Here is a 26,100-nt window from a genome sequence, read left to right on the forward strand (position 1 = left end):
GTGCTAGATGCTCAAAAAGAGGAGGCCCATCTCTACCTGTGCAATTGCATGCTTAGATTTCAACATGCATTTACCATGCGCCATGGACACATGCAGCACATCTTGAAGAACAACAGTTACAGAAGGTTAGTAACCATTTTTTGTATGTGCAAATGGCCAGGTAGGCATCTAAAAATGCTCATTTGTATGCACAAATACCCAATTTGTGTGTGTCATCATAGCTGTGCAGTATTTTTACATCTTTTATTTTAAAAGTGTGTTGCTAAACATCTAGTGGCACTTTCTGAAAGAGCAGGGCTTTGCCCCAGCATGTCTGTTGGGAAATGTCCTACTTTGGTTGTTAATCGCCTAGTCCCAAGGTAGCAGCAATTCAAGCAGGGCTGTATGTAGTCTGAAGTACAGTGGGTACACCTCAGGGAATTACTCAAGTCTGCGCCGGTGTAATTTCACGCATAAAACGTCTGACCCTGCATTGTCACATAATATTCCTTAGCAGACAAAGACTATGAAAAATGTTGGATCACACTGAGAGTCAAGGGAGCATTGACCGATTTTTGCCAGAAAATGCCATGACAAAGATCCCATATTGCAAATATACCCGCAAAAGAGAGAGTAAAAGATTTTCCTGGACAGGTATTGGAAGATGGAAGAAAAGTCTTTTGCAAAACATGCAATGTTGTTTTGGACCATCAGAGGAAATCGACAATTCAGACCAACTCATCCAATCACAGAAGCATTTAAATAGAAAAGCTGCATTGCATGGAGAATCACAAAAAATGCAGCGTACACTTTCAACATGTTTCAACACAACCACAATAGCACAACATGAGCGCTTAGATATTGTCCACGACTGTATCTTAACATGAGCTGCTGCAAACATACTGTTATCTAAAGCACACCATCCTTCCATATTCCAATTTCTAAACACGTGAGTGAAGAATGGTGGTGCAATTCCAGGATGTTACCAGCTTCAAGAGGCAAATCTTACAGATGTCTACAACACTGAGAGAAATAAACTTAAGGACAAAGTGAAGGATAACTACATGTCAGTTGTATTCAGTGAAATGACTGATGACGAGGGCTGCTATGTACTTAACATGTTGTTCACACCAATGGTGAAAGCCAGTACTGGGAAGGGGTCTTCCTATCTTGCTGACATGCACTTCTTGCAGAAAACAAATCACAGCACTGTCTCAAGCAGTCATTCAAAACTGTGCAAAGTTATGAAATTGTATGTGGTTGTGTTTGACACGGATATGCCGCATACATGAAGAAAGCTTCTTCATGTCCGGTCTGTTTCCCGGTAGCATCCATGTAACATGCTTTGCTCACATAATCAATCTGGTGGGGGACAGTTTTTTGTAAGCCATTTGAGGATGTCAGCTCACTGGTAAAAGCTTTCTCACAAATGTTCTATGTGGCAGGGGACAGGAAAATGAGGTACTTAAATTACCTCATGCAGAAAGTTCCCAGTATAACAATGGCACCAGACCCAGTAGCAACTAGATGGAACAGCTGGTTTACTACTATTCAGTACCAAGAAAAGCACTTTCAATATCAGCACAGTTTTGTTAAAGAAGAAATGGAGGTGTATGACAACTTGGCACCATATTCATTGCAGGAACTTGAGAGTGCTGTCAGATGAAACCCAATGTTTAATGCTGAAGATTGTGTTTTATCAATGAAATGTCAAGCCAATCGTTGACCTAATGGCTATATTTGAAAGCCAGAGACTGTGCACTCTCTTTGCTTTTCAGAAAATGGACGAACTGCTGTTTTTCCTTGAGAGAGACACTCAGTTTTTAGAAGAAACCATTCAAAAGTTTCTCAGGGCCAAAGATGTTAACAATAACAACTAATCGAAGTAGCTAATTGGTACTCCTGTTTTATTCGTCTGTTGACAATTCAGCTGAAAAGCTGAAGAAGTACATCCGTGATACTGAGAGTGGGCAACGCTCAATTAAGTTCCTAAAATGCATAAGGATTTTCAGCCCCAGAAGAGTTCCTGTAATATCTCATGTGAAGAAGGATTACACCTCAATTCCTGGCTTCAGTGACATTTCAGCAGAGGAGTTTGCTTTGTGTACCGGGAAGGTGGCACCCGACACGATCCAGAGAACTCTGAAGTCACAGAAAACTGTTATCACCATGTTTTGATCATCAACAGCCGACCGTCTTCCGAATTTGAAAACATTAGCTTTCAGATACATAAATGCTGTAACAAACACAGCTGATGCTGAGTGCAGCAACTCACTGTATAATCTTGTCCTCTCCTGTCGGAGACATTCTCTTTCGGAAGACAAACTGAAAGAGCTGGTGTTCCTTTCTTTCAATCTTGGAATTAAAAAGATTTTATGTTAACAAAAAAATCCACTGGGTTAGTCTTATTAATGCTTTTATTTTATTTTATTTTATTTTTACTTACTGTGCTAATATTTTGGTAAGCAGTATGAGAGAAGAACCCAATATAACTGCACAATAATTTTGTTACATTGCACAGTACTTGAGGTACCGCAAGGACTCAAAGCATTCTCTTGTTTAATTGGTTTTTTGTATTGCACTTGGACTTGGAAAAGATGTGAGCATTTAAAGTACTGCAGAAAAAGGGTCGTTTAGCTGAAAATTATTAAAAAAAAAAAAAAAAAAAAAAAACAACCTAATCTCAGTTTAACAAGTCCTTATTTAACAACTTCATTTAGTTTTAAAAATCACACCTTCTTGGTCAAATTTTTTTGTTCAAGGAATGATAAAGCACTACAGTAGATTCTATGATAGTGGAATAAATCTCTTTAATTACTCAAATTTTGTAACTGACAAAAGTGTACTATCCCCAGGTTACTATGTGAGATGGGCCCGACCTAAAAGTTCAGATGCAAACTGGATAGTTAACTCCCACCCCAGAGTTCAGAGATTTGTGTAATTTTCCTATGGAGAGATTTTCATTTCACTTAAAATCGTGGAAAACGTTGAAATCTTGCAACTTATAATTGGTGTAAAACTGATGTTAGAGGAGAATGACTCTGGCCAAATTATTAGGGTCCAGGAAAGATTTTGAACCTTCTTGACCCCTAAGGTTTGGAGGAGGTGTTGATCTGGAGGGTTGATTTGGATCTGGCTTCAGTTACTATCTTTACTAGATGGGTTCTGTTGCCTGTGCTGGTTACATTTATAATATTGATAATGCTCAGATTCAATGTGGGAGGGGAGGGCATCAGTGCTTGAGAAGGAACATGTCCTTGCAGCTTACTTTTGCTGTGCTGTGGGTCATTTCAGTGCACTTGTAGCTTGTTGGATTCTTGTTGGAGTGATGGCAGAGGAGCAGGGAGAAGCAAAAAAAAAAGATCCCCACTCCCCTCCCTTCCCAACCCCCCCTGCCCCCCCGCCCCTCTGCTCCAAAGCAAAGCTTTCTCCTTGCCTTCTGTGCCTGAAAAGGAAGTGAGTTACCTCAACTTCCCTAAAGGACCATTAGAAAACTGTAATTTCAAAATGAGTTTCCTGTCCAAGGAAGAGAGCTTAGCACTTACAAGAACAGTTCTCCACTGTAGGAGGCAGACATTTTAGTTTTATGAGGAACAAATAAAACATTCCTCCATGCTTTACAGGCATAACACTTTCTTAGGCTCTTTCGTTACAAAATGACCTGTCTACATAGTTATGCTGATCAGATGCAGAGAATAACATGGCACAAGTGTTAGCAGTGGCTGATGTCGTAAAGAGATTGGTGGGGGGGAGGAAGGGAGAGCAAACAAAAAGTAGCATACTGTGTTATAGCCAATTTCCCCCCCTTACCTTTCAGCCAGCACTAAACCCTCACACATAAGGATCACAATGCCTGGCTTGAGGTGTTTCAGTTCTTTATTCCAGTGGTGCAGTCCTACCAAAATCAGTGGGGATGCACTAGGTGTTACTTAGAGCAGAATCTGTCCCTAGGAATTTAACACATTTCCAATATCACAATAGATGTTTGAATTCTGTATTGATGCAGCTAAGCATTGTATGTCTGAACTTTGGCTCATGGTGAGTGAATGACGAGGATTATGCAGGCTTTAGTCTGCTCTATGGAGGTTTGGGAGGTGCCTTATCCTACTAGTTCTGATTTTTTTTTTTAAACTGATTTGTTGTTTGTATGAAATACATTAATTCATATTGAAAGACCAAGACCAAGGACATGAATGTTCTTTCTCTGTGCCACACTCAAGTCATCTACCCTTTAAGAACATAAGGATATTGAAAGCTTGCTGAAGTCCTTGATGAAACTGAACTGTAATACAGGCAGAAGCAGCTATGAGTTTTCCAATAGGTGTCATAACTGGCTTTTTATGGGAGTCGTGATTAAAAGTAGCTGGGGAGTCATATTAAAATCAGTATAATATAAAGTCATTGTCTGTGGCTATCTAGCATTGCTTTCTCAAGATTTACAGTGTTAGAGGAAAGTGATCTGATGTGAGCTTTGATATATTTTTTTTAAATCATCTTTTATTCATTTCCAGGATACTGTCTTTATTCCCTTCCACTTGTCCATTAAAGCAAGTTTATGCTTCAGCTTTCATTGTGTATTCAGTTCATTTGTTAGCAGGGTGGAATGATTTCAGTCACCTGTTTTAATTTTGTTTTGCATTTGTATGTTTTAGTAATTTTCCTAAAAAAGGTTGATTCTCATTATTTGGAGACCATAAAAACTTCTTGTTTGCAACTAAATATAGCCTTTATACCAAATTTGGTGCTTCTTTTTGCTAACCAGGAGGATATTTGTTTAAGCAAATGTATATCTTAACGTACCTTTATTCAGAATCTTAATTTTTACATTTCTTATTATGTTAGAAAATGGTGAATGATGCATTATTTATTTACCAGGTGATGACTAATTTTTTTACTTGTGATTTGTGTCCAGCTCTGTGGATGGAAATTCAAATTAAATTAAAATACACAAAAACAGCATTTTAATTTTTTTTATTAAATAAATCTCCCTTAAAATGCTGTATACATGAGAAAAAATTATCAAAGTTTATGAAAAAATGTTTTGTGTTTTTAAACTAACTGAATTATTAAACAAAGGAAGTATTATCTGTACTTCATGAATTGAACTAATTATTTCTGGTCGCCACGTTCTTCAAGATTTTAGAGCTAGTAGGTGTCATTCTCTTACACGTATTTTTTATTTATAGCTTGGAAGGGGAAAACAACCTTCCTGCTTTTTCAACTCCCAATTGATTTCTTAACTTTGAATGAACTAGTCATTGAATTTAAGCTAAGTGAATAAACTAAAATGAAGAAAATATTCTCTCTATACTGCAGAAGAGGCTACTGCTGTCAAAAACAGGTTTAGCACTTCAACAAACACTGGTTCCAGGTGCTTAGCTAGTAACTTCCACCAGTTCAGTGGTTTGACTTTATTTTACTTAAATAATTGATTTTTATCCATCTTGGTTGTTCAAGGAAAGAGTCAGATACAGGAGCCCTGATGCTCAGTATACTTTGATATAATTGTGTGTGGTAGACTGAAAAAAAGACATTTTCCTTTAATTTCTCTTCTTCAAATATTACCACTCACAGGTTTGCAAAATCAGTGATCCAAAAGCAGTAGACAAACAGTGTCTTTCGTCTCCCTCTGTACAGACAATCTAAAAGTGAGAGATAGCAATGGTATTTGAATGTGGAGCCAGATAAACGTGAGCATGTTGCTATAACTTCTGTATTTGTGCCCCATACTCTCTATTTTAATTACTTCTGGTTCCCTCACATTTTTTGCTTGAGGCTTTTTGAGCTGAAGATAGATAAGTTAGTGGATAAAGCACTGGCCTTTCATGTTGTAGACAGTTACACGGAAACAAGTTAATCCCCTCTAATTCCAATCAAGAAACCATCAGACATGCAGTAGCTAAGTAGAAGAGATTTCCAATCATGTCAAATTGTAAAGAGATAATCTACTAGGAGTGAACAAACTTGACGTGTCAATTACCTTTCCTCTTGGAGGAAAACCTTTCCTTGAAGAGCCAAAAATCATTAAGTCACTGCCCCAGCAAAGAGATTTTGCATTTTTGCCTGCCTGCCTGCCTATAACCTAACTTAAATGTCTGCCTGCCTGCCTAATGGCACTACAAATGAGAAACGCTGAATAAACATCTCATTCAAGTATGAAAAAAATGTAGGAGGAACAAAAGCCATCACCCAGGCTAGTGCTGAATGCAGCAAAAAGTTCTAGTTTTATGTGCACCCAGTACTTTGAAGTCTGGCAATAACAAAATCCTAGAAAATGTACAAAAAGTTAGTTGCGGGAACTCAACAAACAGTCAAGAATCAAGGTTTCTGATTTAGGAGGACATGAAACATAACTATAGTTTAGATAGTAGGACTTCAAACAGGCATTTAATCTTCACTGGCATAAATATAAAAAGAGACAGTGAGAACTGTTGCGCTCAATCTCTCATGAGACTGTATTTTAGCACAGTTTAAAACAAGTTGGGCCTGCTCTCTCTGACATTGGTGCAAATTAGGAAAAACTCCATTGCATTCAGTGGAGTTACACTAGTGTAAAATTAAGAAAAGATCTGAATCCAGCCCTTTGAGTTGCACTAATCTCAAATGTACTGCGTGCATTGCTACATCTTCACAGATCTGTAAGTGCAGTAATGAATTTTGTGAAACTTCCAGTGCTGTGCCTCCACTCCAAGATTAGAGTCCATCCTCTACCATTTATGTTGTGTTCCCTAACCAAGTGAGGCAAATAGTTCTCAAAAAGTACACCTCGATATAACGCTGTCCTCGGGAGCCAAAAAAATCTTACCGCGTTATAGGTGAAACCGCGTTATATTGAACTTGCTTTGATCCACCAGAGTTCGCAGCCCCATCCCCCTGGAGCACTGCTTTACCACGTTATATCCAAATTCATGTTATATCGGGTCGCGTTATATCGAGGTAGCGGTGTACTACATAGTGCTTTAATGCAGTGTTGTTGTAGCCATGTTTGTCCCAGGATATTAGAGAGAGAAGATGGGTCAGGTAATATCTTTTATTGGACCAACTTATTTGTTTGTCTGTTTGAGAATTGACATCTTATAGCCCTGTTCACCAAACACCCATTGAGTTTTAACTGTCATATTTTAATTAAGAAGGGTTTATTTCCTCCCAGCGGAAATTCTTGAATTGGCTGGAAATGCAGCGAGGGACAACAAGAAGGGTCGAGTCACTCCTAGACACATCCTGTTGGCTGTAGCAAATGATGAAGAATTAAATCAGGTAAGAAAAGTCTCCATCATGTGAGGGCCAGGATTTCCTTTAGGGTTTCTTACATTATCCTTCCGTATCACAGAATTGTAATTCAAGACCTCTACTTCTTGAGCAGGCCACTGGGAAGCAGTTCATTCTTTCACTATGTAACTATTTAAAGTACTCCGCTTAATTACGTTTCAGGGAATAAAACGTGCAATGCATAGGAGATACAACAGTTGCCTCCTCTGAGACACCAAGGTAAAGCCTCCTAGGAAACTGAGTCAGTCAATTCCTTTGAGTTAATATTCCTGTATGTATTCTGGTTATGTAGATCTTTCTTTTTTGTCCTAAAACTTTCTTAAACCATTGGGCCAGACTTCAGGAGTAAAAAGGCTGGATTTTTTGAGATTCTCCATTGCAATTTACAAGATAGTCAAATAAATTCAGACATAACTAGTATTTATTATTTATCATTTATTTGCATTGGAATACATCACCCAGAGGCACTAACCAGGATCACAGTCCATTGTGTTAAGTCCTGTACAAATGCATAATAAGAAAAATTCTCTCCTGCAGTCCAGTGTTCCACTAGCTGAAAAAACAATCTACTCCAGCCATTCTCCCTAGAAATCCCCAAATCATTCCTTTTGTGGGTCAGGGGCCCTACCTTATAGATCCTGAGCTGCAATCAAGGAGCACTCAGCGCAGATCAAGATGGGGAATGCAACAGGGGCTTTAAGTTACTTTTTGCACCCTCTCTAATTCAGGAGAAATCTTGATGCTGGTCTGGTCCAGGGCACTAATTGGAAGTAGAGTTAAGGTTGTCTTTGGAATATGCAACTGGATATATTTCCCATGTACTTTTAGTTAATAGCATGCATGGACTCTGAGCATATTTGAATATTTATCTACCTCAGTGGTTCTCAAACTGTGGGTCAGGACCCCAAAGTGGGTCATGACCCATTTTAATGGGGCCCCCAGGGCTGCCCGGGCGGGGGGCAAGTGGGGCAATTTGCCCCGGGCCCCACAGGGGCCCCCACGAAAATATAGTATTCTACAGTATTGCATCTTTTATTTATGTAAGGGGCCCCAGAATTGCTTTGCCCCAGGCCCCCTGAATCCTCTGGGCGGCCCTGGGGGCCCTTCGGGCCAGCATTAGTCTTGCTGGAACCTGGGACTGAAACCCAAGCTCCATCCCCACCCAGGGAGGCGGGACGTGGGCTGCAGCCCCCTCCACCCTCCCAGGTCATGTAGTAACTTTGTCAGAAGGGAGTCACGGTGCAATGAAGTTTGAGAACCCCGATCTACCTTTTCTTAACTGTTCTATTGCCATGTTTTTTAAGATTTAGATTCTTTATAACGGTAACATTTCTGGATATATATATATATATATATACGTTATATACATACACGTGTGTTATAAATGTATACATACACGCTACCCTTTCACTTGAAGTTTCTTGTCTGTTAATTTCTTTAGTTTTTAAAGATTCAGGGAAATGCAGAATTTAAGGCTCCATATGCACGCCTGCCTCTCCCCCCCCCCCCCCCCCCCCCCCGGCACTCCCTGCAATGTGAAGCTTAGGGTGCTCCCTTTCGAACACGCACTGCCCTGCAATGCTCCTGAGTCCACAGATATGACTACCCTATTTTCTCTCTAACCTATAGCTGAATAATTTAGTCTTTGTTGCACACATTTGACAGCATAGATGAAAAATTAATCGTGTGTGAGCACAAAAGACATCTGGGATGCATAGCAACATGCAAGAATCTGTGCATTTTCTGACTAAATTGTTCCGTTTAATTTCATGTTGTATGGAAAGGGTTTCTTTACTTCAGAGATATTTATTGAGATAAATAAAGACATAATTAGGAATAGACCACACAGAATACAGTGCATGGTAATAAACACTGCTTGCTCTTTAGCACTGTATAAATGCTAGAATTCATTATTTGCTACTTTATTTGCATTTAGCTATTGAAAGGTGTCACCATAGCCAGTGGTGGTGTATTACCAAATATTCACCCAGAGCTGCTTGCAAAGAAGCGGGGGTCTAAAGGAAAACTGGAAGCCATCATCACTCCACCCCCAGCTAAGAAGGCGAAGTCCCCGTCACAGAAGAAAACTGTATCAAAGAAAGCAGGAGGCAAGAAAGGATCAAGGAAGTCCAAGGTAGAGTAATCTCTATATATCAAACCCGAAACGTGCAATGCAGGAGCTGCTAAAAGCTGGAGAATCAGAGAGACTAGAGGTGTATTTATATATACAGTATATATATGTGTGTGTGTGTGTGTGTGTATATTTATATTTATACACACACACAGTATAGACCTATATAGTAAATATCCTTTAGGATATTTTCCAGTTCAGGGTGTGATCAGGGGTAGCAGTTTCAATAGTAACACAAACAAGGTCAGATAACAGCCCTCTCCCCAAGTTGTCTCAAATCATGAAAGTCAGTCAGACTGGCACATCTGCTGTGAATATAGGCCTGAGAAGGTGGAGATTGTAGCTGTGGCATGGCAGGATTGTGGCTAGCATGTTAATGAACTAAACAAATCAAAAAATCTCATATAGCAGCTATAGTGGCAGCTGTGCAGTGGTTGCACAGGTGTCTGTGCTCTGCCACTGGGTGAGAGGGGCAATTTAAATTTACTTGGATTTAGCATGGGGTATCAGTATTTGGCACTGAGAAAAAGAGTATTTGGATAATTCTATCAAAACTAAAATCCCATTAGAACAATATCATTTTTCCTTCAGTTGCAAATATAAAGAAAAAGTATAACATTTTAGTTTGCTGATTTCATTAGGTACCTTATCAATAACATTGCAAAGGCAAGCATTTTTTTTTAAAAGTAGATTTAATAAGGTTCTTCTCATGTAATACATTTGCTGAAATTCAGAGATGGGTTTTGTTATCTCTTTGAAGTGGAGATAGGATTCTACCAGAGCAGGTAGTTAGATCTCTTTCTGCATGGAGAAGTCGTGATATTTAGCTTGCCTAAATACAGATTCTTCAGCAGATGCAGTGCCATAAATTTGTTTTATTCCGCATTTTTAGGTTGCTGTAATGAGACTCTTCTAAATTTTGAGCTGGAGACCTCTTCTAAATTTTGAGCTGGAGACTTCTTTAATTCCTTCTTCAAAATTTGAAGAAGAAAAAAGAAAGTGTGTGGGCCGGGGGAGGACGGCATCCAGATCATGATAAATTTCTTGTAGTAAAATAGGGAAATTCATTTTTTAACTTTTTTACTAGAGTTTCTATTTATAGAGGTTAGGAATTTCTTTCTAATTCATATGCATACATGCAAGGTTTAGTGTGTGAAAAAAATTGTGGAAAATTACACATGAAAAATTCTGGGTTCACAAAAGTTCACAAGCATTTAATGTGCTACATTTGAAAATGTTGCCTTCTCTGTTCAACAAAGACAATATCTTTGCCTTGAACGCTCCATTCTGAGGTCCTAATTATTTTCCTGATTTTACAGTTACTTTTTGAACTCTTGAATTTTCTCTCTCCTTGTAGAACACCTAGTAGTTTGCATTTGGCGTGCAGAGCTTCTAATAACCATGCACTAATAATTTCCTTAAATCTGGAATTTTTTTTCTTACTTGATTACAAAAGCAGGAAGTCTGTTGTGGGGTTCTGTTTTTCTTCCACACAATAAACTTCATTGTCTGCTTACTATACTAATATTTGGCTAATAATAAACTCCAAGGGAATTGAAATAGGAGCCATGAAAATCTAATTTTCAAAACATTTGTGTAATGTTTGGTTATGGTTACACTTCCTAGAAACACAAATATACTCCTGCATCTTCACCACCTTATTTGTTTACTCGCACACTATGTTACCTATACTTTTTGGGGGAGTATAACACAACAGTAGCTTTGCTTTAATGTCCCAAGTAGAGGTTTGATTCACAGACGTATTGTTGAAGTTGTTGAGGCAATACATATTTATGCTAAATGACATTTATTTATTTATTTATTTATTTATTTTGAATTAAAATATTTCTACCTCTCAGTTTGGCAGCAGTTGAGCTAGTTGCTACAGCAGTTGTTTCACTGCCATGATTGACATCCCTTCAAAATGATACAGTTCTAATTTATATCCAACAATTTGATGCAGGACAAACCTGTGTTGTTCTAGTTAAATAATCCAGTTAAATGGATGGAATAAACCCTGTAATTTTACTGGGTAATGGAAGATGACTTGGGCCAGGTTTGAAAAACAGAATTTTTCAGCCGGTGCCTACACCACCTCTAGTCAGGCATACAGCATAATGGAATACCTTATTGATGTTATTTACAATAACAGCCAAATTTTCAAATAGGTACCTAAAAACACAGCTGTGAAATTTGTCAAGTATCAGGGGGTAGCCGTGTTAGTCTGTATCTACAAAAACAACAAGGAGTCTGGTGGCACCTTAAAGACTAACAGATTTATTTGGGCATAAGCTTTCGTGAGTAAAAACCTCACTTCTTCGGATGCATAGAGTGAAAGTTACAGATGCAGGCATTATATACTGACACATGGAGAGCAGGGAGTTACTTCACAAGTGGAGAACCAGTGTTGACAGTGCCAATTCAATCAGGGTGGATGTAGCTGTGAAATTTGCAAGTGACCACTTTCATGCACAGCTACAGGATTTCATCTGTGAAGAAGGCTCTTAGGAATGCCAAGAATGTCCACTTGCAAATGGGTACATTGCCCTTTTGCATTTTGAGAAAATTGTTAAAAATATTTTGGGAAATTTTAGAAGGCTGGTGAATTCTCTAATTTGTGTGATTTCATAGGCAAGAGGGGACCTCGGTGGACATGCAAACATTGAGGTCATTTCTCCTCTGGATGCATATGTATAGCTTCCTTTATTAACATTAATCAGTCACATATGTGACTAAAGGACAGACTCCAATACCATTGTTTGTATTAGTTGTTTATAGCCTAATAAATATGGATGCGTGTATTGCATGTCATATTATCAGTATTATTGAACCATATTTCTCAGCCTCTGGTTAACTAATTAACTATATTTTTGCAAGAAGAAGCAGGGAGAAGTCAGCAAATCAGCAAGTGCTGATAGTACAACAGAAGGAACTCCTGCAGATGGATTCACAGTCTTGTCCACCAAAAGTCTTTTCCTTGGCCAGAAGGTATGTCTGTGCATTTTATAAGCCAATACCTATCTTGAAGTTTTGCTTAAGAGAGACACCCAAAAAAGGCCTGTGCTTGTTTAGCATTCACCCAGTCTTGTAGTTCATCTGCACATGCAGTACAGAGCTGATTTGGATAAGCATTTTTTAACAAAGAAATCCCTTGAAGCCATTTTTGAAAACGTTTTTTTTTTAATAAATGGGTCTTCATGTGCGTAATTAACCAAACATTCTGATGCAGTGAAATTTTGCTTGCTATGAAACTTTCCACATTTTTATTAGACGGCATAATTATTACAGCTAAGCTTACCCCAATGATGACATTTTGCTAAGGACAAAATGGCTTTACAAAAGAGCAGCCTGCTTTATTACCAATATAAATGATTTACAGGCGTCTATCAAAACCTATTTAAAAATATTTATTTCTAATAGATTTTTTTTTTACAAAAACTAATACTCTACAATAACGAATGAGGCTTTTACAAAAAGCTATTTATCAACAATTGTATTTACCCTGTGAGCATACTTTGAGAGTTGGGCATGTTAGGGTTTTAATGCTAAAATAGCACTTTAAAGAGACATTGTTAATTCAAGAAATGAACCTCGTCTCTTTCCTTGAAACCAGTCTTTAACTTATGTGATATACTATTTTGAAGTAATACTGCATCTTTCTTTTATCATTCAGTGGCTAAATCATTGTATTGTAAATTTGTAAGCGACGAACCATTTTTGTCCCATCATGGAATGTCTCCTTTAACTCATTTTAATTTCATATCGAGACTGTTCTCCATTTATTGTTGCCCAGCTTATCTGCTAAGTTCATTATGCATGCAAGTAACTTTATTTTATTTTCTGCAAATGGTTTCTGTATTTTACATGCAGTTTACACTTGCGGTCAGATTGTCATTTGAAGGGGAGAGATTGGCTGCTTCCCCTGGAATCTTTTTGAAAATATTCAAATTTTAAGACATTTTGATTAGTTAAAATCCAAAGTTTATAAACTAAATATTCTGTCTACAGAGCAACCAAGTTAAGGCTTTTGGAATTGATTTGGAATTCTTTTGTTCAAAATAGGAATTAATGTCATGGTATCACAGACCTGACCCTAATGACAACATAGCCAGTAGAATTTTGCTATCCATTTCAATGAGAGAAAGCTCTTCAGGGCAGGAACCGGTTTTGTTTGCTGTTTGTACAGCAGCCATCACAATTGAATCTGGATCAAAGACTGGGTCTCTTAAGTGATAACAATAATACAAATAATTAATAATAAGCAACTCTGGGCCCCAGTGCTACTTTGATATGAATCACAAATATAATGGGTTTACCTTGCAGAGTTTACCTTCGTTTGTCCCTTTAACTGTGAGGGATTTCTAATCTTATGCTGGTGAAAGAATGCAACCTAGCAATGCAATAGAACTCTAGACAACTGGTTCCGTATTCACGTGGAACACAGCTCCCTGAGGGGTGTCCTGCCATTCGGTCTCCATGCAGCCATGCTCCTTTCTCCCTCTGAGCAGCTTTAACTCCTCGACAGGACTGCTCACTGCTACATCTTAGATTCCCTGGCTCAGTGCTACTTTCTGCCCATGCAAGTGAAAGGGAGCATCGGTTTCACTTTGTGTGCAAATCTAAGTGACATAAAAAAATCATGCCTGTGTATGGTAAGCACAAATCATGTATGAAGGAGCTGTTTCCCAGTGGCTGTAATTTGATGGGGCAAATCGTGGCTCACGTTGACATTAGTGGGAGGTTGCTTGTCTCATGTTTGTAACGGGGAAAAAATGCAAACATGATGCAAATTACACCTCCTATGAAGAAAAACCCAGGTAAAATGTGCACTTCTGCTGATGTAGAGAGAATACATGTTGATATACATCACCTAGCTGTTAAAGGCCATATTCTGCTTTTGCCCCATATTAGGAACTGTTATTAAAGGCAGTGAGTGCTCAGTGCAGAAATCAAGGTTATAAAATACCATATTGTTAATGAATCTAAGAATTCCCTAAATCCTACTCTCCATTTTTATTAGGTTAAAAAATAGAGGGCATTCTTACCTTACGAAAAGTGACAAATAATAAATCTGTTACCGTGGTAATGTTTTTTCTAGAAAAAACATTTTGGGGACTTATTTGATTTTTCATGGATTCCTTTTAAGCCTGAAAACATGGAAAGCTTAAAAGGCAAAGATCTCACTGCATTGTAGTGTATAAAGAAGTGATATCTTTGAATGCATGCATTTAACAAGAACACAGGATAAAATAGTTAGTTTGTTTTGTCGGCTCATTGTTTAGGAATATTTTCAGAATCATTCCCCAGAAATTATTTTTCAGCCGCTCAACATGCCTCAGTGTATTTTCCTAATGATCCAACATGGTGTATTTTTTTCTATATTGAGAAAAAACAAGGGCAGAACATTGGGCCTGATCTGTGATTGCTGAGTACCTCAGGTGAAGCCCTGAGCACCCTCAACACTCATAGATGCAGTGGGAGTGAACAGCCCTTTTCGCCTACTAGGTTATAGGCCCATTCTGCACAGGCTCGGTTGAATAAGAAAGGCTCATGGGTGTTACAGTATGTCTGTTGCTAAGACACTTACTGCGCTAAAGAGGGCAAGCAGGTTAACAGACTGGAAGCTAATTGTTATTGTTAATGATGTTTGTCTTGACCCATTGAAATTTCAAACAAATCCTTTCATTATTCTGAAAATTTTACAGATTACTTATAAATAGTGAGTGCATTATCTTGCAATCAATTAAATGCTTCTAAGTCATTTCTACATGCAACTGCTGTTTAAAAAGACAGTCTTGATTAAAACATTTATCTAAAGCATTAAGTCAGATACTGTGTTTCCGGAAAGAATCTAAAGTTGTATTGTTGTGGGGAGGGAGGAGTGTTTTTTTTTTTTTTTTTTAAATCAAAGTCTAATGATATTAAATTATCTAGGTCTTCTTGGCACAGCAGATATTTATTTTAAATGACTAATGCAGCCCAACAATGTGGTGAGCACTGTAATTCTTAGAAATTCCCACTGTACAGTATTTTCAGAGTGTGGGGGAGGGAGAAGGTGTCTTTTTTTTTTTTTTTTTTTTTTTTTTCTTTTTTTAAGGCAGTTAAAAGAGTCATGGAAAGTTACTGGGAAGGAGAGAGAGAACCTGGTTTTGCTTTCTTCAGCACTACCTTGCTCTTTCAGAATTGTGGAATTTTGTGCAAAAGGTAAATTATTCGTAGCGCTCAGAATGCAGTTACCCTCATACTTAGAGGAGACAATGGGATCAGGAGGCTAGTAAAGGGGACTGAGAGTTATGATTCCTGGGTTCTAATTCTGACTGTGCCATTGACATACTGTAAAGCATTTCATCTTTCGGTATGTTTCCCCATCTCTAAAATGGAGATATATACATACATTCCTCACAGGGATGATAGCAGGCTTAATGCACTAATGATGGAGACCATTCTTCCTTAAATATTGATTGATTTTAGTTTATTTCAAGCAACCTTCCATTGTTCTGGGTGTTCTGACAAAAATTTGCAATATAAACATTCAAAGCACCAAACAGATTACTGTTATGGCCTCTTAGATATTACTTTTATTCACTGTAATAAGAACAAGCACTACAAATAATAAATAAGAATAACGGGCCCAAAAGATAACTACTCTTCCCTAAAACCTATAATCAATAACCTTCAAATGACCCTTCTCCTCCCTGAATGCCTCTACAAGCATGTTCATGAGATCAGCAAATCCGGGATGTGGCAGACTTAAGGGGAAGCAAGGAAGTAATCCTGTACTTGCTACCATGTCATCCATGATGCCTTAATGGGAAAAATCCTTTTTCCTGGCTCCACATTTGGAGAACGGAAAGGGCTTACTAGCAAGAACCGGGCTCTGTCACTGCAATATCCCCCAAAGATTTAATTACTGAGAACATTGTAGCACACACAGCAGGCTTGGGTACAGTCCATTTCTAAAATGTATTGTTGATTTTGAACAAAATCTTTAAGCAGCCGTATTAAGCTTCATTTAAATTCAGAGGTTTTCAGAAATTGTGTTGCTGCCATTTTCCATAGGGGAAACCCCCCCTTCGTTTATTAAAACATGTAGAAACCTCTTTATTCATGTTATACAAACCTTAAAATAATAATCTAGTTGATTTTAAAATTACTGTCGCGTTCTACAAAAGATGCCTGTGTGGCAACCCAGAATTATTAAAATATTGTATCAATTAACTAGAGGTGCCCACACTTGTTTTTCTGGAATTGTTGACCAGTTGCTGGATTGGAAAACTTTAGTGGTAAGCATCTGGGTCTGGCTTTTCAAAGAGGCTTCAACTTGGTCTGAAATAGACATTCCAGTTTTGTGTGTGCAAATTAAATTGATAGGTAATTACTCAGTCCTTACTCAGGCAAAACAGCAAAGAATTCAAAGGAGTTTTGCCTGAAGTAAGGACTGCCAGAGTTGGTCAAATAATAATAATTAGCACTTCTGTGGCACTTAACATTTTCTAAATAAGCTTTAACTAATTCATCTAATTAAATGTTAACTAATTAGAGGCCTACCCAGTGTTGTACATGCAAGTGCAATTTGTGTCTCTTTTTAACAATGTGACCCTTTAGGGATCACTTCTCTTCTTTTGCCTGATATACAAACTTGTATAATATGATGCGTGCTCACATATTGGACAGTAAAATCGAGCCATTAGTCATCAGGATTTAATTCTCAATGAAAGCTTTTGATTTATATTGTAAATATATGACAGATACCTAACACTGCACAATAAGTGCCTAATTCAACAAAAAGTGTCTAATTGCTGCATAGTAAAAAGGCAGCACAAGACTGGATGATGGGTCTTTTGTAGGTGGATTTTTATAGTTAAATTGGGACGTACATTAATAACTAACATAAATGCATGAATATCAAGGGGACCCAAAACTGAAAAACCAAAATGGTCTGGAGTTAATAAAAGTGAGGGCAGAACCCACAGAAATCTAGGAACTAGGGAACAAAAAGAGTTAACTTGAAAATGAAACAAACAAATATGTTCAGGCCTCTATTACAATTTAAATCCCATATGGTCAGCTGTTTATTTCAGTGTACGCAAAGCTTTTTTCAGTATTGGTTTGATTTGATTTAAAAAGAAAAGAACAGCAGTTGCTTGTAGTCATACTCAAGACTCAAACTGGATTATGTGAAAAGTCAGTAACTAGATGTGTGAAATATTACTGGGTTCAAATTTTTCCACATTTCATTACAAAGTCAAAAATGGGCCCATATTTGCACAGATGTTCAAGTATGCTAATTTTTGGAACTAAAATGGGCCCATTTTTTGAGTGAAGATTGCTTACAGGTTAAAATCATGCAAACAATTATGCATTGGCAAGTTTTTTAAAAACAACATTTCTATGTCTGTGTGCATAATCACATGAAATGAAATGGTGACAATTTTTGTTGGAAAAGCCACAGCAAAAATTATAAATTTTGCACATCTCTAGGAATGACCTGTTGACTTTACTGGCATCTAGATCATACATTACACAAAACCAGTTGTGCAGTATATCGACACCTTTATATTCCCTCTCAGTAAATTAACTCACACACAGGAAGGAGATGTGCACTTAAAATTAAGTAACATGGATTAAAATGCAACAGACCAAATTCAGCAATCAGTGGAAGTAATCTCTGTGTCTCAATATACTTGATTACACTGAAATGTTATACTTCATAGGTCAGATCCAAAGTCCATTGAATTCAAAAGGAATCTTTCCATTGACTTCAGTGGCCTTTAGATCAGGATTTATATAAGTGAGTGAGAAATTTGTCTTTAGTTTTCTTTATCTATAAATATTTGATAGAAATTTAGCATTAGCTCAAATACATACTTGGGTGGCCTTCTGTACTGCATAGTCAGACACTGAAAAAGTCACTTTAGGTGCATGGATAGCACCATACTGATCACATGTATAGGCATAATTATAATGTATATATCTGCTTATTCTCACTGTTGTGCTCTACAAAAGGGATTAGAGAGATTACAAGTATAAACATTATTGAATCATCATATTTTTAAAACATTTGCGTTAATTTGGTGCTTATGATATCAAAGACTTCATAACACTGGCTACAACTAGGGCACAGGGTAGTTAAGCACAATTTTAAACTTCTCCACACAGTTTTGTCAAAGTGCTGTCTTCACTAGACTCTTGCTGTCCCAGTGGTGGGTATGTCATGAGCAGAGTCTGACATTCCATGTTCAATTGTCCCAGACTACAGAGTAGAGACTCCCAAACTTGCGCTCAGTAATGAACAAACTGCAGTAATAGTGTGTCACTGAGCACTTTTTTACAAATATGTTCTTACTGGTATGGTATTGTAACTTTAATTCTTCTTCGAGTAGTATACCTAAGGTGCTCGACTTCAGGTGCACATGTGCCTCTCGCGCCCTTGATTGGAGATTTTCCATTAGCAGTGTCCATTTGGCCTGTGCATGCACTCTATACTACCTTGTGCTGCACACCGAGGGTTTGTAGAGTTGTGCTGGCAAACCACCCGCAGTCCCTTCTCTACCGCCTCAGCCTGAGACAAACCTGTAGCATGTCTGCCTTTTATAAGCTTAGCATGTTCTACAGTTGTTGTTTTAGTTAGTTCAGTGTTTCTAGTTAGTGTTAGTATAGAATTAGTTAGATAGTAGTGAGGGGTTTGGGATTTTTCACCCTTTTTTCAGAGAGCCTATTTGGCCTGGCTGGGTATGCCTGGCTCACCAGGTTTCAAATGCTGCCTCTTGTCAGGAGGCTCTCCTGGTCAGCGACAGCCACTCGAAGTGTATCCATTTGCTTCGGAGAGTCCCATATCGCCCAACCTCTCAAATTTAGCATGGAAGAATCAGGAGACCAAATGGAGGATGGAACACTCCCTTCGACCTGCTTCCAAGTCAAGTCAAAAGACACTTCCCCCACCCCCCATACATCTGTGTCCGGACAGATCCAGCACCCCTTCGACCTCAGCCCAGTTTCCCCTAAGAGGGGGAAGACAGCAGAGGACTCAGGGAACGCTCCGAAGAAGAGGAGCTCTGTCTCCCACCAGAAGGAGTCAGCTGCCAAAAGGCCCTGATCTTCCAGTCACATTATGGTGTCAGAGACCTTGACCTCTCAGCTCAATACCCTGGTGGCAAAGGACTCTTCCTCTGGTTCTGGTGGAGCTGGGAGATCCCGGAGCGCTTCAGGGAGGCATCGCTCCAGCAGGCCCCCAGTACTGTTTGTGTAGGACAGGGAGGCCCAGGAAATACTCCTCTAGAATGGCATAGTCTACATCAGATTTACCATCAGTGCCTTCTTACTTGGCACCGTAAGGACCAGGAAAATCAAAGCACCAGACACCTTCAAGCCCAGCACCTACATGCTCCAGATCAATGGTACTGTCTACCCCAACTGTTGCATTGGTACCAACCCACTCGAAACTGCAGGAATTTTATTACTCCAGGTACTTGTCAATTTTAGATGAGCTGGAGTCCCCACTGCTTATGGGTGCCAAACAACTCTCGGTACTGAGATCCCGGTCTCCAGATTACCATTGTTCTTGGTATCAGAAGATTCTCTGACTTTTTTCTCCTGCCCCATCCCCCGCCCCCCGGAAAACATTGAGGAGAATGAAGGAGACATTCAGTCAGTCTCCTCGTTATCAGGGCAGGGGTCTCCTCTATCTCCATGCAGGAACCCGTACTTTGACAAGGATCCTCAAGCACAACAGAAACGGTGAGATCAGCCCTGAGTGTAATCCCCTCTTCTAGATGCCCCCCACCCCCAATAGCCTTACTGGGATCTTTGGGCGGCATATTGGCAATAATTTGCCAAACCTCCAGCTTCATTGCACTGAGAGGCTGGGGTCTCCTATACCATGCCCACAACACAAGGAGACCTTTGAAGAATAGGAGACTAGGGTGGATATGGAGGCCACCCCGCAACTCCTGTTTCATCCTTGTGTCTGGAAAAGTCAATCATGCCTCCACTACCATTGATGGCTGATGATTTTCGTCAGTTCCAGGACCTTTTGAAAAGGGTGTCTGACACCCTTCAGATACCTCTTGAGGTTAAAGACTCACAACACAGGCTCCTGGACATTCTGCAGTCAGCAACACCCAGCCAGGTTGCATTACCTGCTAATGAAGTGCTCCTCCATCCAATGATGACTATGTGGCAAACTCTTTTCACCATCCCGCCAACTTGCAAATAGGTGGATAAGAAATATTATGTCCCTCCCAGGGACTCAGAATTTTTGTTTTCCAATCCCTCACCTATTTCCCTGATAGTGGATGTTGTAAATTAGAGGGGCAAACTGCATTACTGTACATTACTTACAATAAGGATCAGAAGAGGTTAGATCTCTTTTGGCTGAAAGGCTTACTCATCCGTGACCCTCCAATTTCAGATCTCAAACTATCAGGTGATCATGGCCAAGTATGACTTCATGTATTACAAGAAGTTTGCTGCCTTTATTGAACATCTTACATATGAGCATAGAGAATGCTTTCAGGCCATCATCACAGAGGCTCAGTTATCAGCCAGAACCTCTCTCCAAGGGTCCTTAGATGCCGCAGACACTGCCGCCAGATCCCTCTCCACAGGGCTAAGGGTGTCATGGCTCCAGCTGTTGAAGTTCCTGAGAGAGGATCAGAATACTGTTGAGGACCTCCTGTTTGATGGTCAGAAGTGCTTCTTGGGGATTACAGATGAGTCCCGACACACACTGAAGGACCCCAGGGCCATGTTGAAGTCTTTGGATATATAAACCGCTAAGAACAAGAGGAGATTTTGCAGGTTTCTAACTGCTCAGAGATCACGTCTGGCCCAGTTGTCTGGATTTCACTGGGCCGTCAAATCCACTAGAAAGAAATAAAGATTGCAGAGGAAGAGAGCTCCTCACCCTCCTTCACTGAGTACCCAATCATCACAACAATTTTGACAGGTCGGTCAAGGGTTTGATTCCTCACCTCTAGCTGGCAAGCTGCAAACTTCACTGACCTTCCCACTTTTGGAGACTGCGTTTCCCATTTCTAACAGGCTTATCAGTGTATTACAACAGACAAGTGGGCCCTGAAGGTTTTAACATTGGGCTACACCTTCCACTTTATGTCCCTCCCTCCCTGCCACTCCCCTTCCCCCTCCCTCTTAAACGAACCCTCTAATGAGACTATACTGAGTCAAGAAGTGCATTCTCTCCTTCATTTAGGAGCGATAGCACCTGTCCCATCCCCTCACAGGGGGAAAAGGTTTTACTTGAAGTATTTTCTCATGCCCAAGGATGAAGGCTGGAGACCGATCTCAGATCTAAGATGACTGAACAAATTAGTGAAGTCTCAGAAGTTCAGGATGGTGACTCTGGCAGCTATAATTCCTTCTCTAGAGGCAGGAGATTCGTTTTCAGCCCTCAACATACAGGACACCTATTTCCATATACCCTGTTTCCCCGAAAATAAGACAGTGTCTTATATTAATTTTTGCTCCCAAAAATGCGCTAGGTCTTATTTTCAGGGGATGTCTTATTTTTCAGAAATGAAAAATGCCTTATCGGTGGATGCCTTATTATCGGGGAGGTCTTATTATCGGGGGGATGCCTTATATTACAACGAGAGGCAAAACTGTAAGTAGGCCTTATTTTCGGAGGATGTCTTATTTTCGGGGAAACAGGGTAGTGATTCACCCAGCTCACAAGAAATACAGACATTTTATCATAGGCCAGGAGCATTTTCAATACTAGGTAATTCCCTTTGCCCTCAGCTTGCCCCTTCGGCTACAAGGTGTTCTCAAAGGTTCTAGTGGTAGTAGCTGCTTTCCTTTAGTTGTTCTGTATCTCAACAGCTGGCTACTTAAGGGCCAATTTTACAAAGCAGTGCTGACCTCCACCCAGGCAGCTCTTACTCTCTTCCAGGACTTGGGTCTCCAGCTGAATGTAAAAAAAAAATCTCTTCGCTCTGGTACAGATAATGCAATTTTTAGGGGTATACTTTGATTCATTGGCACCCAGACCCTTCCTTTCCATGGGCAGATTCATAACCTTGGCAAATCTGGTCGTGACAATTCAAGGAAATTCCTGATCCACAGTAAGGAACTGTTTACAGTTGACAGCTTTCACCTTTGTAACAAGATTTTGCCTTTTGCTGCTTTCAGGGCTGGTTCAGAAGGATCTATTGCTCAACTAGAGACAGCTTGGACAAACAGGTCACGGTTCCCCTCCAGAAGAACAACTCCCTAGTCTGGTGGAAAAATCCGCTCCATGTCTGTACAGCCATTGCTTTCATCCACCCAGCTCCAGCAGTAACTGTGACAGACACATCACTTTAGGGTGGGGAGCACACCTCCAAACCCTCACAACTCAGGGCAGATGATCACCTAAGGAAACTGGTCTCCATATCAACCTGTTGGAACTCAAAGCAGTCAGGAACGCCTGTCTTCAGTTGCTGCCACTCATCAGGGGCAAATCAATCAGGATCGTGACAGGCAATGTGGCTTGCATGTTCTGTATCAACAAACAAGGAAGAGTAAGATCTCCTTCCATGTTCATTGAAGCTATAAAGTTATGGAACTGGTTCAGATCTCAGCCATTTACCTTCCTGAAACCCAGAATATCACAGTTGATATGCTCAGCAGGTGCTTCTCCCAGGACTATGAATGGGCATTGGACTAAAATCCTTCATGGGGTACTCCAAAGGTGGAGACTTCCAGAGGTGGACCTATTCGTCACATTCAAAAACAAGAATTATCCCGTTCTGCTCCAGAGGAGGCCTAGGTCACCATGCTTTGGAGACTGCTTTTCTCCTTCCCTGGATGAAGAGCCTGTTCTCCAACACCACTAATACAAAAAGTGATTAACAAGATTAGACAGGGCAAAGACAGGACTATCCTTATAATACTGACCTGGTTAAGACAGGCTTGGTATCTTTCCCTGCTTCACCCATGTGTCCAGTTGGCATTCAAGCTTCTTACCATCTCTCATCTGGTCTCCCAGGATGCAGGTTGCATGCTTCACACAAACCTAGGGGTCCTCCACCTCTGCACATGGCTTCTAGATGGTTCACAGAATTAGAATCCACCTGCTCGATAGGAGAACAACAGGTATGACTAAACATTAGAAGGGAGTCAACTTGAATTAGTTACCTTCAGAAATGGAAAAGATTCAACCACTAGTGTTACCATCACCGTCTTGTGCCTGAATTCTCTTCACTGTCAGTCATCTTGGGTTACCTGCTGGACTTGAAGAAATCAGTGTTATCAACTGGCTCTATTAGGGTTCATATTGCTGCGATATCGGCATTTCATCACCCACTAGAAGGGTTTTCCATATATGCTCACCGTATGTCCTCAAGATTTATTAAAGGTTTACGGAACCTGCAGCCTGCTCCTTGCTTCATTTATGAAGACAGCCTTTCTAGTAGCTGTCACATCACCTAGCAGGATTGGGGAGATTGGAGCTGGCTGGCAGACCCTCCATTTATGATATTTTTTAAGGACAAGGTCTCTTTATGGCTGCACCCAAAATTCTCACCTACAGTGTTGTCAGTTCACATCTTCACTGATCTCTATTCATATACCAGTATTTTTCCCAAACCACATAAAACTCAGCAGGAGACCTCCTTTCATATTTTAGATGTGAGACGGGCATTGGCCTTTTATCTAGATTGGGCCAAATAATTTCAGGAATCACCTACCCTGTTTGTCTCATCACAGAGAGACCCAACGGGTCTATGATATCTACACAGAGGCTGGATCTCTGTGTGTATTGTCACTTGCTGCGATGAAGCTGGTGCTCTACCTCCCCAATGGATAATAGCACACTCTATCAGTTCAGGTAACTTCTGCAGCTTTGGTCAACAACATTCCAGTGTCTGAAATATGCAGAGCTACTACATGGGCCTCAGTGCCTGCTTTTTCTAAACACTGTGTTTTGGTCCACATCATCAAATCTGATGTGGGGCTTGGTACTGCTGTACGTCTTCAATCTTCAACTCAATTCCTAAGCCCCCTCCTCTCTGTGGTGCTGCTGCTTGGGAGTCACCTGAGGTGGAGCAACCGTAGAGATGCTACTCGAAGAAAAAGAAGAAGAGGTTACCTTTTGCAGTAGCTGTGGTTCTTTGAGATGTGTCCGCCTCTGGGTGTTCCACTACTGACCCACCTTCCCTTCGGCTTTGTTGGACATTGAGATAGAGAAGGAACTGAGGGTGGTTCACCCACACAGCTCTGCGTACCTTTGGTGCATGGCACGTGGTTGTATCAAGTGCATATGGGGGCCGAATGGCCATTGCTAATGTAAAATCTCCAGTCAAGGCTCAAGAGGTACATTGTGCATCGGCAGTGGGGCACCCATGGGGACTCACATCTCGAAGAACCACAGTTGTGGCACAAGGTGTATGTTTCTTATTTGAGCATGACTTATGATTTAATGTACACTTAATACGCCTTGCTCAAAACATGTTGCTAGACGTTAAAACTATATTGCCTGAGATTCACTTGATAGTTTCATTTTTAAAGAACTTAAGACATAAATGTGAGGTTAATCTCCCGATGCCTGTGCTAATTGATTTCCATCACCCTGATACATACCAATGATAAATCCTCCTAATACTGATGGCTTTGGGGATGTCTAAAATACAGCCCTGTGCAGGTATAGTTCACAGGCTGCAAGCAGTTTCTTTTTAGAAAAATATTTAACTAAAAGAAAAAGTAGAGCCCCTAAAAATATTCCACTGGATTGCAGCACAAGCATGCACCATAAACACCGCAAATATACAGATAGAGTCTTACATTTACTCAGTGATGCTACTTCACCTGCCCTTCTACCAATTTAACGCAGTCCTGGACAAATAAACATTTAAGCTACTAAGGTGCAGATCATGATGTCTGCTTCTGGGACTGAAAAGGAAAGACTGGCAGTGTCATTGGAAATAAATGCCCGATTTCTCCAAAACATCTTCACACTTAATGGATTAAGCAAAGAAGGGGAGACCCATTAAAACCACCATGTACTCTGTTAAAAGTCCTGGCCTATCTAAAGAATTCCTGGCTCAACATGATGCATAAGAAGTCGTGAGAGTATCTTTGAGCCAGGAGTTCAAGGGGGAATGGTTTATCCTTTATCATGTCAGTGCAGGAATTTCAAACAATTCTGAACATAAAACATACACTGTATAAGCTCATTAACAAGAACATTGACTGTTTGAGTCTTGTGTTTGAAATTGATTCTTTGTTGGACCAATAACCCCTTTTATGACCTGCACTTTATTTTGCGTATTTATTTGCAGTGATGCTATCTCCATCTGTGTTGCAAAGCTTACTTTTCTGCAGCTTCTCTGATTTCCCAGCTGTCCTGTTATTTCCCACCTCATGCTTTTCTTTTCAGCTGAACCTTATTCACAGTGAAATCAGTAATTTAGCCGGCTTTGAGGTGGAGGCCATTATCAATCCTACCAATGCTGACATTGACCTTAAAGATGACCTAGGTAAATGGGGAATGGGTTGACACAACTAACGGTCACATGAAAATTATGGAACCCAGAATTTATTCTCCTGGACTTCATGCATTAAAACAAAACTTCAAATTCTTAAGTGCTCAAGAAAGTAGAACCCGGAAAATTCAGTTAAGAAGCATGATCTGCACCAAATTTAAATACTTGTATATTAATGATTAGTGATTGTCTTCAAGTTGATTGCAATTAAAATAAGAAGTCATCTAAATTCCTTTCCAT

General features: G+C 39.8%; 1 protein-coding gene across 4 annotated transcripts in view; it reads left to right on the forward strand.

Annotated features, from left to right (window-relative positions):
* Positions 1 to 26,100, forward strand: part of LOC117881307 (core histone macro-H2A.1) — a 68,589-nt gene that overhangs the window by 27,207 nt on the left and 15,282 nt on the right. Inside the window, exons 3-6 of one of the 4 annotated variants that reach the window (XM_034778404.1) lie at positions 7,130 to 7,236; positions 9,185 to 9,382; positions 12,257 to 12,367; positions 25,755 to 25,854. In XM_034778404.1, coding sequence (XP_034634295.1) covers positions 7,130 to 7,236; positions 9,185 to 9,382; positions 12,257 to 12,367; positions 25,755 to 25,854 — 516 coding nt within the window. The remainder of the gene's footprint in view (positions 1 to 7,129; positions 7,237 to 9,184; positions 9,383 to 12,256; positions 12,368 to 25,754; positions 25,855 to 26,100) is intronic. The other 3 variants (XM_034778405.1, XM_034778406.1, XM_034778407.1) reach the window with 3 other exon arrangements.

The sequence above is a fragment of the Trachemys scripta genome, chromosome 8 (genome assembly GCF_013100865.1).
Source record: "Trachemys scripta elegans isolate TJP31775 chromosome 8, CAS_Tse_1.0, whole genome shotgun sequence".
NCBI lineage: Eukaryota > Metazoa > Chordata > Testudines > Emydidae > Trachemys > Trachemys scripta.